Raw genomic sequence first — 13,919 nt, forward strand, 5'->3', positions numbered from 1 at the left:
TAAAGCACAATTATTTCCAAATTCCTTTGTTGATGCTTTTTACTCCTTTCTTTTTCACCCCACTACTTGGCTATTCGTTAAACTGAATTGTGGGTGGTGGTGAGGGGTGTATTGGCATTTTGAGGTTTGGGAAACTTTGCCCCTCCTGGTAGGATTGTATATCCCATACATCACTAGCTCATGGACTTGCCAATATTAAAGAAATTAATTTATTAGGTAAGTTCTTACATAAATTATGTTTTCTTTTGTTATTTTTTGTAATGATAGGTTTTTTTATTTTTTGTAATGGTAGGTTTTAGTGTAAGGCAGCTTAGGTTTCATTTCACAGGTAAGTTTGTATTTATTTTAACTAGGTAGTTAGTAAATAGTTAATAACTATTTTCTAACTAGTCTACCTAGTTAAAATAAATACAAACTTACCTGTGAAATAAAAAATAAAACCTAAGCTAGCTACAATATAACTATTAGTTATATTGTAGCTAGCTTTGGTTTTATTTCACAGCTAAGTATGTATTTAGTTTTAAATAGGTATTATTTAATTAATAATTGTAACTTTAATTTAGCTCTATTTTAATTATGTTAAAGTTAGGGAGGGTTAGGGTTAGGTTTAGAGGTTAATATAGTTTAATTTAGGTTGTTGCGATGTGGGGGGCTGGCGGTTTAGTGGTTAATGAGTTTATTTAGTGGTAGTGATGTGGGAGGCCAGAGGTTTAGGGGTTAATAACTTTATTTAGTGGCGGCGATGTTGGAGAGCGGCGGAATAGGGTTTAATATATTTATTATAGTGTGGGCGATGTTGGGGTGCAGAGGAATAGGGGTTAATAACTTTAGTATAGTGGAGGCGATATCGGGAGCGGCAGATTAGGGGTTAATAGATTTCTTTCGGTGGCAGCAATGTCGGGAGAGGCAGATTAGGGGTTAATAACTTTATGTAGGTGGCGGGAATGTCAGGGGCAGCAGATTAGGGGTGTTTAGACGTGGAGTTTATGTTAGGATGTTAGGTTTAGACGTAACTTTTTTTCCCCAATGGGGTTGCGTTACGGAGCTTTTCATTCTGCGATCTCAGGTGTTAGGTTTTTTTTCTAACCCGCTCTCCCCATTGATGTCTATAGGGAAAGCGTGCACGAGCACGTCAAAACAGCGCTTGTATTTTGTGCGATATGGAGCTCAACGTAACCATATCGCACGCACAAGGTGGCTGTTTTAAAACTTGTAATGGCAGAGCTATAGAGGGTAAAATAATATTGCGCATATCTTGTAATCTACCTGGTTGGTCTTTAAGAGGAATAATTTGGGTCAGGGGCATAGTGAGGGGTTTGTTAGAGTTAAAATGTGTGGATTTGTTCAATCCTAAATCTGATCACCATGCACAGTCATTGATGTATTCCTAATGTACAGAAAAAGATTACTGTGTTAGCACAAGTTTGTGCATGCTTGTGGCAATGTGTGAATAATATATGTGTGTGCATACTTTACTGACTTTATTCCCTGTGTGTGCATGGCAAAGGAATAATTAGCAGTATTGCATTTTTTATTGGACTTAAGACTCATATATTTTTCTAAACACCCCAAAAATTATTATTATAAATAGTAGTTTTAGTATTATTATGTTTTGTGTTTCTTATTTTTTAAAATTGAATTAATCAGTCTTTTGAATTAATTAATTTTTATTTATGCAATGTATTTTTATTTCAATATTTGTGTGTTTCTAAATGGAATCGTGCATCCTTAAAATACCTTTCTTAACTGGACAGCTTTGTGTGTGTGTGTATGTGTATGTGTGTGTGTGTGTGTGTGTGTGTATATTTACTTTACTGAATTTATTGACTGTGTGCGCATGACAAAGAATTAATCTGTGTCAAATTTTTGATTGGACTCAAGACCCATATCTTTTTGCATCCCAGTAATGCCAAGCACATGGGAGCTGAATGCATTTTTGTATTAACTACAAGTCAGACCACCTATATATTTTTTTTTTTCTTCTTCTTATAAATAAAAGACAGTGTATAAACCCTAAAAAAATCCTCCAGGACAGGGTTCTTTAACCCATGGGTTGGGACCCTTTACTGGGTCACAACACCATGTTTACTCGGTCGCGACTTGTCTGTGTGTTGTAGGAGAGTGTGTGTGGTGTGTGTGTTGTATCAGAGTGTGTGTGGTGTGTGTGTGTTGTGTTTGTGTTATATTAGAGTGTGTGGTGTGTGTGTTGTATGAGAGTGTGTGTGGTGTGTGTGTGTGTTGTATGACTGTGTTGTGTGTTTGTGTTATATTAGAGTGTGTGGTGTGTGTGTTGTATTAGAGTGTGTATGGTGTGTGTGTTGTATCAGAGTGTGTGTGGTGTGTTTGGTGTGTGTGTGTTGTATGAGAGTGTGTGTGTTGTATGAGTGTGTGGGGTGTGTGTGTGTTGTATGAGAGTGTGTGTGGTGTGTGTGTTGTATGAGTGCATGTGTGTGTTGTATGAGAGTGTGTGTGTTATTACCTTTTATATCACTTTCACGTTTGACTACAATCAGGAATAAAGTACACACACGTTTTAGTCACTTTGCATAAAATTGCAGCTACAGTATCTTGTATATTACTTCAGAATTTTTCAGACCAAACATTAAAATAGGGTCACGAAGGTATGTGGTATCATTGCACAGGGTCTTGGGTAAAAAACATTTGAAGAACCCTGCTCTAGGATATGTACAAAAATCCTAAATGATTTTGGATAAGATATTAAATCCACATCCAAACCCCAAAAGGCCAAAATTGACATGGACAAATACAATAGAAATATACATTATTAATCAGATTGCACTAATTATGCACCAGAACAACACAAAACATCCTTTGTTAAAACTGATATATTACCTGTAACATGTATGTAGACATTGGCAGTTTTCATAATGCTATTTAATTCTGCTTTGCATGTGTAGTTGCCCATTTGGTTTACAGTGGCGAGCTGAAAATATATTGCAGTTTCTTCCTTGGAGCTCACCAAAATAACCTTGTCCTTCTGAATTGTTATTTCCACAGGATTTGAATCAATTTTAGATCGAATTGAGGACTTTATTATGGAGCATGTCACAGTTATGTTTTGCCCTTCGGTGATGTTCGTTGAAGGATAGACGTACATTTTCGGAGTAGAAAAAGGTTCTGTAATATAAAATAATAGACTGAAATAGATATTTCCAGCTTTATCAAATTTAAAATTGCAGAACTCTCTACCATCCTATATAATGCACATTTGTCACAGTTTAAAAGCTCTGCCCTTCCTGTCTCCTCACAGTCAACCCTTTCCTAGAAAAGTAAACCTAAAGTCTGCGTTTACTTCACCTTACGGCTCACCCCAATTCCACCCATCCTATTCCAACCTTGTTATTCATTGCTCCGCTCACAGCTTTGGTCACAATGCTCCCCCAGTCTTGGTCTACTAGTCTTTGAAGACATCTGACAATTGTTGGGAGGTATAAGATTAAATAAATGTAAGACATTGCATGGAAATACACTATCATGAGGGCACATAATACAATATTATCAGTGGTGGCTGGTTCATTTGGTTGGTGATTATTATTATAAATAATAGTATAAGTATTATTCTGGTATGTGTTGCTTAATTTTTTAAATTCAGTATTTGAATTATCTTGATTAATTTTTATTTATGTAATGTATTTTTATTTATTTCCTAAGACATGGAGAGTCCACGATGTCATTCCAATTACTAGTGGGATATTCAACTCCTGGCCAGCAGGAGGAGGCAATAGCACCCTAGCAAAGCTTTTAAGTGTAACTTCCCTTACCCATAATCCCCAGTCATTCTCTTTGTCTCTGTCAATGGAGGTTGTGCAAAGTTGGTGTCTGAAGATAATAATCCTTTTATGGGTAGTTTCCCTGCAAGCAAGGATTGGGGTCTAGCTGTGTCCATGTCAATCTCTTGAGTAAGAGTAATGGTGGCTTTTAGCTGTTAGAAGGCGGTGAAGTTGTCTTTGCTTTACTTCTAACATTATTGCTACCCCTATTATAGAAAGCCAGGGTTGGTTACTCTGTTCTTTCTTTTTTGCCCAGGTCCCTGTTAGATGTATGATGATGCTGACTAAACCTGGAGTTCGTAAGAAGAATGAAGACGTCTAACTGTGAGTCCCTGTATCCTCTGCCCCCATGACTTATGGTCTGATTGAGACATAATAGGGGTGAGGGGCTTTTATTATTGCTGGGTACCCTCTAATGAGAGTGGGCAATGAGGGAAGGGGTTATATAGCCTCAGCATTTATGACTTCTAGTGAAGTTTTTCACATCCTGGGCTTGGATTCTCCCTCCCTGCAGCGGCGGTTTAATCTCTCCTCTATATAATTCATCAGAGACAACCGCACACATGTCGGCAGATAGTTATGCTTCTGCGAATAGATTTGGCGCCATCGTCTATACTCTCTGTAGAGCCTTAACTCTACTGTATGTATCTCAGGGCAGCAGCACAAACAGAAAGAGAGTACTCTTTGCAGGAGAGTTTTGCCTGTATGTTTAATGCACTTTTATGTTTAAAGTACGGCGCCTTTTTTCCTCATGTGTGAGGGCTGTACACACGTTCAATCCTAAGTAGTCATGGCGGCTGTGTGTTGCGATATTATTTGATCATTTTTGGCACCATTTGCCCTAACTCCTGGCAGCATTTCCCGCTTGCCAGGTCTCGTACTTAATTATCGCTGCAATGTGATGTTAGGAGAAAATGTTTTTATCTCTACGATGTGTCTAGTGTTTGTAGTACACGGTCGCTTAGACTTAGAGATCTTTAAAGTGATATATGAATAAATATTTTCTCTTTATTTATGTAAAATTATATAAGACTCTAGAAAATGGGGGCTGAGGGCTATCTGAATCAGTTTGCCATCATTTATATTTTTCTACCTGGTGTATTAAAATATTACAAAAGGACATGAGGGAATATATTTCTCTTTCTTTTGTCACGTTTTGCTCCTGAGCTTCATGATTTTTTACCGCAATCTGGTGGAAAATCAGTAAATGATCATTCACATTTTTAAATGTTTTTTGTATATTCATTTTGCATTCTATCTCTTTCATATGGAGATTAATGCGCTGTTGGTGGCATATAGATTCATTGTCTACTGAGTGCCCTCTTTCCTGTCCCAAAAAGGAGGGAACTTCGTTCTCACCTTCTCCTGTTTTTTTATAAAAAAAAAAAGTTTCCTATTGCTGACTCCATTCGTGACTCATGGCGTTCTGTGCCTAAAGTAGAAGAAGCTATCTCTACTCTAGCTAATATAACTACCATTCCTATAGAGGATGGTTGTTCTTTCAAAGATCCAATGGATAAAGAGCTAGAGGCTTGCTTTAAAAAGATGTACATCCATCAGGGATTACAGTGGCAACCTGCTGTGAGTATTGTTACGTTTGCGGTAGCAGCATCTTATTGGTGCGATGCCTGTATGATCTTGTTTCAGAGGAGACTACGGTAGCGGAGATCCAAGATAGGATCAAAGCTCTTAAACTGGCCAATTCCTTTATCTGTGATGCCAACATGCAGGTAATCAGACTAGGAGCTAAGATGTCTAGCTTCGCTGTGCTAGCTCACAGAGCTCTGTGGTTAATATCTTAGTCGGCTAATGTCTCCTCAAAGGCCAAGCTTTTGGCTTTGTCTTATAAGGGTAAAACCCTATTTGGGCCTGGTCTGGCTGAAATCATTTCAGAGATTACGGGTGGAAAGGGATCTTTCTTACCTCAGGACAAGAAGAATAGACCTAAGGGTCATTAGACTTCTAATTTTTGTTCCTTTTGCAACTTTACAAGTCAGAGGTCTTCCTCCTCCTCTTCCAAACCAGACCAATCTAGGTCCTCTTGAACTGCCCCCGATTCGATTTTGGGTCAGGTGGGGGGCAGGCTTTCTTTTTTTCGACAGGCTTGGATACGCGATATCCCAGATCAGGGTTATAATATAGGATTCAAGTCTTGCCCTCCAAGGGGCAGATTTCTACTGTCAAGACTATCCTCAAACCAGTTAAAGAGGAAGGCCTTCTTAAATTGCATAGAGGACCTATCCTCCCTGGGAGTATTTGTTCCAGTTCCTCTAGGGAAACAGGGTCAAGGATTCTATTCAAATCTCTTTGTGGTCCCCAAAAAGGAGGGAACTTTCCGTACCATCCTAGACTTAAAATACCTAAACAAATTCCTCAGGGTTCCGTCCTTCAAGATGGAAACTATTTGTTCCATTCTTCCATTGGTTCAGGTAGGTCAGTTCATGACGACCATAGACCTGAAGGACGCGTCCCTTCATGTTCCCATACTCAGGGATCATCACCAGTTTATGAGGTTTGCCATCCTGGACAAGCATTCCCATTTGTTGCACTTCTGTTTGGGCTGGCCACGGCTCCCAGAATATTCACAAAGGTTCTGGGGGCTCTATTGGCAGTGGTCAGATCCCAGGGAATTGCTGTGGTGCCTTATCTACACGACATCTTGGTTCAGGCGTCATCTTTTCAACTAGCAAATCTCACACAGTGATGTTGTTGTCTTTTCTATGTTCCGAAGGGGGGAAAGTGAATCTGTAAAAGAGTTCTCTAGTTCCAGCTACGAGTGTGTGTTTTCCTAGGGACAATGATAGATTCCATGTCCATGAAGATTTTCCTGATGGACGTCAGAAAATACAAACCTCTTGCTGCTTGCCTTTCTCTCCGGCTGCCTTCATCCAACAGTGGCTCAATGCATGGAGGTGATTGGTCTGATGTTGACTTTCTTGGACATCATTCCTTTTGCTCGGTTCCATCTTCGACCGCTGCAGCTTTACATGCTCAGTCAATGGAACGGAGATCATTCAGTCCTATAAAAAAAAAATAGATCTGGACTCCCTGACAAGAGACTCTCTTTCGTGGTAAATTTCTCAGAGAAACCTGACTCTGGGAACTTGCTTCCTGAGACCCTCCTGAGTGATTGTGACTACGGATGTCAGCCTATTGGGCTTGGGAGCAGTTTAGGGCTCTCTAAAAGTCTCTAAAAAAAATTTTTTTAGTCCGGTTTATCAGATTCCAGTCGGACAGCATCACCTCAGAGGCTTACATCAACCACCAGGGAGGAACTCAGAGTTCCTTTGCTATGAAGGAGGTGACTCACATTCTGCAGTGGGCGAAAGCTCACAATTGTCTCTTATCTGCCATCCACATTCCAGGAGTGGACAATTGGGAGGCGGATTTTGTGACCCACAGACTTTTCATCCAGGGGAGCGGGATCTCCATCCGGAAGTGTTCTCCAGATAACCCTCAGGTGGGGGGTTCCAGAGTTAGATCTGATGGCGTCTCGACAAAACGCCAAGGTTCAAAGGTACGGTTCAAGGTCAAGAGATCCTCAGGCCGTTCTGATAGATGCTGTAGCGGTTCCTTGGATTTTCTCTCTGGCATTTCGGTTTCCTCTGTTTGCTCTCCTTCCACGAGTCATTGCTCGTATCAAACAGGAGAGAGCATTGGTAATTCTAATAGCTCCTGCCTGGCTTCACAGGATCTGGTTCACGGATCGGGTAAGGATGTAATCTCTACCTCCTTGGAGGTTACCTCTGAGGAAGGACCTTCTAATTCAGGGTCCTTTCTTCCATCCAAACCTGGATTCTCTGAAGCTGACTGCTTGGAGATTGAACGCCTAGTTCTGTCTAGACGTGGTTTTTCTGGAGCGGTCATTGATACTATGCTTCAGGCTCGTAAACCTGTTACTCACAAGTTTTACCATAAGGTATGGCGTAAATATCTTTATAGGTGTGAATCTAAGGTTTTCTCCTGAGACGGGGGAGGATTCCCCGTATTTTATCCTTTCTTTAGGATGGCCTGTAGAAAGGTTTGTCAGTACTCTGAGGGGTCAGATTTCTGCATTATCTATTTTTTTGCATAAACGTCTGGCAGACTTACCAGATGTTCAATCTTTTGTACAGGCCCTGGTCAGAATCAGGACTGTGTTTAAACCTGTTGCTCCTCCATGGAGCCTTAATCTAGTTCTTAAAGTTTTGCTGCAGGCTCCATTTGAGCTGATGCATTTTGTTGATATAAAATTATTATCTTGGAATGTTTTATTTCTCCTTGCTATTCTTCTGCTCGCAGAGTTTCTGAACTTTCAGCTCTGCAGTGTGATTCCCCGTACCTTATCTTTCATGCAGATAAGGCAGTCCTTTGTACTAAATTGGGTTTTCTCCCTATGGCGGTGTCAAATTGAATCTTTAATCAGGAAATTGTTGTTCCTTTTTTTTGTCCTAATCCTTCTTCTCATAAAGGAACGTCTTTTGCATAACTTGGATGCTGTGCGGGCTCTACAGTTTTACCTACAATCTACTAAGGGTTTTCGGCAATCTTCTGCCCTGTTTGTTGTTTCTCTGAAAAGCGTAAAGTTTAGAAGGCCACTTCTACTATTCTTTCTCTCTGGTTGAGAAGTATGATTCGTTTGGCTTATGAGACTGCTGGACAGCAGCCTCCCGAGAGAATTACAGCTCATTCCACTAGGGCTGTCTCCTCTTCTTGGACTTTCAAAAATGAAGCTTCTGTGGAACAGATTTGCAAGGCGGCTACATGGTCCTCTCTGCATACTTTTTCCAAATTCTACAAATTTGATACTTTTGCCTCGGCTGAGACTTCTTTCGGGAGAAAGTTTCTTCAAGCGGTGGTGCCTTCTGTTTAGGTCCTCCTGCCTTTTTCTCCCTCCCTGTTCATTCCGTGTCCTCTAGCTTGGGTATTGGTTCCCACTAGTAATTGGAATGACATTGTGGATGTCTCTCCATGTCTTAGGAAAGAAAAAAAAAATGTATGCTTACCTGATAAAATGTTTTCTTTCCGGACATGGAGAGTCTTTTTAATTATAATTCGGCAGTTTTCTTTAGTAAACCTCAGGCACCTTTTTCACACTTGTGTTTTCTTCTTTTTCCATTTTCCTTCGGCTGAATGACTGGGGATTATGGGTAAGGGAAGTTACACTTAACAGCTTTGCTGGGGTGCTCTTTGCCTCCTCCTGCTGGCCAGAAGTTGAATATCCCACTAGTAATTGGAATGACGTTGTGGACTCTCCATGTCCGGAAATAAAGAAATTTATCAGGTAAGCATAAATTTTGTTTTTAAAGGGACAGTAAACATTTAAAATAATGTTATATAATTCTGCACATAGTGCAGCATTATATAACATTATCTTAACGGCAGCTTGCAAAAACAAAAGCATTGCGAGATATTTTATATCAAAGTTGGAGTTAGCAGTTCTCCACTCCAGGATCTTCTGAGCTGGGCTTGGATTTCAAAAGCGTGTTATTTAATCATTAAGATATGTGCAGCTGTAGCCCACAGCCATAGGAAATAAAACAGGATTCTGTCATTGACAAATAAAACGAAAACAATTAGAAGAGCAAAGTGTTTTGGAATCAAAAAGTTAACCCCGCCATGAGGATTTCACAGAAACATCAAAAACAAGCTTTTTTATCTTACGTCTTTTGCAGCTTCAAAAGGTTACAACAGTAGAATGGAAATTACAACAACCTGTTTCAGAAGATCTCTTTTGACTTCAATACAAGACAATCTCTACCTTGGTGGCAGATGCACCAATCATTGATTGAGAGAGCATCATTTCTACATCCAAATTGGGTAGTAATTACCATGGAAATGAGCATGCTGGGATGGGGCTCGGTCTGGGTTTCCCAAAAAGAGCTGAGAGTTTGGTCCCCTTGTTAGGCAAGGTTACCAATCAACTTGGAACTCCCTGCAATCTTCAGGTCTCTCAGTCAGACAATGTCACATCTATCGCCAATGTGCTACTCAATTTCCTTAGTGATGAAAGATTATCATTGCATGATTTCAGCAATTCACTTTCCGGGTGTGGACAATTTGGAAGCGGACTTCCTCAGTTGTCCATACGTTCACCTTAGTGCATGGTCCTTGAATTAGGATGTATTTTAATAATTGGGGAAGGCCAGACATAGACCTCATGGCCTTTCACTTGAATCTCAAGCTACTCCAGTATTGTGTGAAATGAGTTTCACAAGTGACTCTAATAAAAGAACTAGTGATTCCCTGGTAATTCAAACTCATTTACATCTTTCCACCTTTTGTTTTACTATCCAGGATAATAGTCAGGATAAAACAGGAAAGGGTCTCAGTGATTCTAGTTGCTCAATTATGGCTTTGCAGGACTTGGTATGCAGATCTGGTACAAATGTCCTTGAGCCAGGATTGGCACCTCAGAAAGGACCATCTCTCTTAAGGTCCCTTCTTCCATCAAGACCTTAAAATCTCTCAATTTGATGGCATTGCACCTGAATGCCTAATATGGTCTCAAAGTGGTTTTATAGAAAGCAGGTTACAAGACTCAATTATCACAAAGTCTGAAAAGCTTTCCTTTCCTGGTGTGAGTCTAAGAATTACCATTGAAACGCATTTAGAATTCCTTGAACACTTCAATTTTTTCAGGAAGGCCTGGATAAGGGTTTATCAGTCAGTTGCCATAAAAGCCCAATTTCTGCTCTTTTAGTTTTGTATCACAAGAGGATTTCAAGACTTCCTAACTTCCAAGCCTTTTTCAAGCTTTGGTCAGTAAAAGACCAGCTATCAGACCTGCTTTTCTCTGTTCATTGTCAAAACCAGTATATAGTAGAGTCTTGAGATTTTATCTTCAAGCCACTATAGAATTCAGAAATTCTTCTTCCTTGTTTATCAATTTCTCAGGTCCCTGCTGGGATAGAAAGCTATTTCAATCACCTTTGCAGCTTAGCTTAAATCTTTCATAAAGCATACCTAGTAGCAGGGAAGTCTCCCCCAGAACAAATGACTGCTTATTTTACCAGAGAAGTTGCCACCTCTTGGCTTTTAAAAATGAAGCTTCCGTTGAATAAATGTTCAAGGCAGCTATCTGATCATTTCTACATATAGTACATTTTCCAAATTCTACCACGTTTGCCTCCTCTGAGGCTGCTTTTAGTAGGAAAGTTTTGCAGGCCACAGTGCCTTTACTGTTTTTCCCATTCTATTTCATGGTGGCCTCATGGGCTTCACAGCTTGGGTATAGGACTCCACATGCAATGGCTTGTGGATTCTCACCAACTTTTGAAAGAAAAAACAAAGTTTATGCTTACCTGATAAATGTATTTATTTCCGGATATGGTGAGTCCACGGCTTGAGTAATTACTGTTGGGAATATCACTCCTGACCAGCAGGAGGAAAGAGCACCACAGTTAAACTGTTAAGTATCACTCCCTTACCCACAAAGCCCAGTCATTCGATCGAAGGGAAATGGAGAAAAAGGAGTAACACAAGGTGCAGAGGTGCCTGAGGTTATAGTCAAAAGAACAACTGTCTTAAAATAAAGTGTGGGGCCGTGGACTCACCATATCCAGAAATAAATAAATTTATCAGGTAAGCATAAATTTTGTTTTTCTTTCCTAAGATATGGTGAGTCCACGGCTTTAGTAATTACTGTTGGGAACCAATACCCAACTAAGAGGACACAGATAAATAGGGAGGGACAAGACAGTCAGTCCTAAACAGAAAGCACCACCGCTTGTAGAACCTTTCTCACAAAAGAAGCCTCAGTCAAGGCAAAATTATCAAATTTGTAATATTTTGAAAAAAGTATGTAGAGAAGACCAAGTTGCAGCCTTGCAAATTTGTTCCACAGAAGTCCAGCAGTCTCATAAGCCAAACAAATTATACTTCATAACCAAAAAGAAAGAGTAGCAGCAGTAGCTTTCTGACCTTTACGTTTCCCAGAGAAACAGACAAAGAGGGCATAGGACTGGCGAAAATCCTTCGTCGCCTGTAAGTAGAATTTAGCAGCACGTACAACATCTAAATTGTGAAACAAACGTTCTTTTGAAGAAGAAGGATTAGGACACAGAGAGGGAACAACAATTTCCTGATTGATATTTCTATTAGAAACAACCTTAGGAAGGAAACCTAACTTAGTACGCCTTATCGGCACGAAAAATCAGATAAGGGGAATCACACTGCAGAGCTGAGAGTTCCGAGACTCTTCGAGCAGAAGAGATAGCAACAAGAAACAAAACCTTGCAAGATAACAACTTAATGTCTATGGAATGCAACGGCTCAAACAGAGACAGCTGTAAAACTTTAAGAACAAGTTTAAGGCTCCAAGGAGGAGCAACAGACTTAAAGACAGGCCTGATTTTGACCAAGGTCTGACAAAAAGATTGCACATCTGGCACATCCGCCAAACGTTTATGTAATAAAACTGAAAAAGCAGAAATCAGACCCTTCAGGGTACTGACTGACAATCCCTTCTCCAGGCCTTCCTGACGAAAAGATAAAATTCTAGGAATTCTAATTCTACTCCAAAAGTAGCCCTTGGATTCACACCAATAAAGATATTTACGCCATATCTTATGGTAAATCTTTCTAGTAACAGGTTTGCGAGCCTGAATCATGGTCTCAATGACCGACTCAGAAAAACCTTGCTTAGACAGAATTAAGCATTCAATCTCCAAGCAGTCAGCTTCATAGAAATGAGATTTGAATGAAGGAAGGGACCCTGAATCAGGAGGTCCTTCCTCAGAGGTAGTCTCCAAGGTGGGAGAGATGACATCTCCACTCGGTCTGCAAACCAGATCCTGCAAGGCCACGCTGGGGCTATTAGAATCACTGATGCCCTCTCCTGTTTGATACGAACAATGACTCATGGAAGGAGAGCAAAAGGAGGAAACAGTTATGCCAACCTGAAAACCCAAGGAACCGTCAGAGCATCTATCAGAACGGCATGCGGATCTCTTGACCTTGAACAGTACCTTGGAAGTTTGGCGTTCTGACAGGACGCCATCAGATCTAACTCCGGCACCCCCATTTGAGGACTAAGTTGGAAAACACCTCCGGATTGAGTTCCCACTACCCAGGATGAAAAGTCTGTCTGCTCAAAAAATCCACTTCCCAGTTGTCTACTCCTGGAATGTGGATGGCAGAAAGACAGCATTTATGGGTCTCTGCCCACTGAAGAATCCGAGTAACCTCCTTCATGGCTAAGGAACTCTGAGTTCCTCCCTGGTGATTGATGTAAGCCACAGAGATTATGTTGTCTGACTGGAACCTGATAAACTGGGCTGAGGACAACTGAGACCAAGCCAATAGAGCATTGTATTGCCCTCAACTCCAAGAATCCAAAGGCCCTGAGCTTTTAACAAGTTCCAAACTGCTCCCCAGCCCAGCAGGCTGGCGTCTGTGGTCACGGTCACCCAGGAAGATCCCCCGAAAGCATGTGCCCTGAGACAGATGTTCCTGAGAAATCCACCATGGGAGAAAATCCCTTGACGACTGATCTAACTCTATTCTCTGAGATAGATCTGCATGGTCGCCATTCCATTGTCTGAGCATGCACAACTGGAGAGCTCTCAAATGGAATCGAGCAAAAGGAATGATGTCCATGGAAGCTACCATCAGACCGATTACCTCCATACATTGAGCCACTGAAGGATGAGCAGAAGCCTGAAGACAGAGACAAGAGGAAATTATTTTGTTTTTCCTGACCTCTGTCAGAAAAATCTTCATCAATAAAGAATCTATTATGGTCTCTAAGAACACTACTTTGGTAGCAGGGGAAAGGGAGCTTTTTTCCAGATTCACATTCCATCCGTGGGAACGAAGAAAAGACACAATATTTCTGTGTGAGATTTTGCTAGTTGAAAAGATGGCGCCTGGACCAATATATCGTCCAGGTAGGGTGCCACAGCAATTCCACGAGAACGGATCACTGCCAAAAGAGCCCCCAGAACCTTTTAAAATATTCTTGGAGCCGTGGCTAGACCAAATGGAAGGGCCAAGAACTGGAAATTTTTGTCCAGAAAGGCAAATCTCAGGAATCTGTGATGGTCCCTGTGAATAGGAACATGAAGATATGCATCCTTTAGGTCTATGGTTGTAATGAACTGGCCCTCTTGTACAAATGCAAGAATGGAGCATATAGTCTCCATCTTG

General features: G+C 40.7%; 1 protein-coding gene across 2 annotated transcripts in view; it reads right to left on the bottom strand.

Annotated features, from left to right (window-relative positions):
* Positions 1 to 13,919, bottom strand: part of PECAM1 (platelet and endothelial cell adhesion molecule 1) — a 526,904-nt gene that overhangs the window by 149,623 nt on the left and 363,362 nt on the right. For both annotated transcript variants that reach the window (XM_053708076.1, XM_053708083.1), the window contains one exon: positions 2,854 to 3,138. In XM_053708076.1, the coding sequence (XP_053564051.1) occupies positions 2,854 to 3,138 (285 nt within the window). The remainder of the gene's footprint in view (positions 1 to 2,853; positions 3,139 to 13,919) is intronic.

This window comes from Bombina bombina, chromosome 1 (assembly GCF_027579735.1).
Source record: "Bombina bombina isolate aBomBom1 chromosome 1, aBomBom1.pri, whole genome shotgun sequence".
Taxonomy (NCBI): domain Eukaryota; kingdom Metazoa; phylum Chordata; class Amphibia; order Anura; family Bombinatoridae; genus Bombina; species Bombina bombina.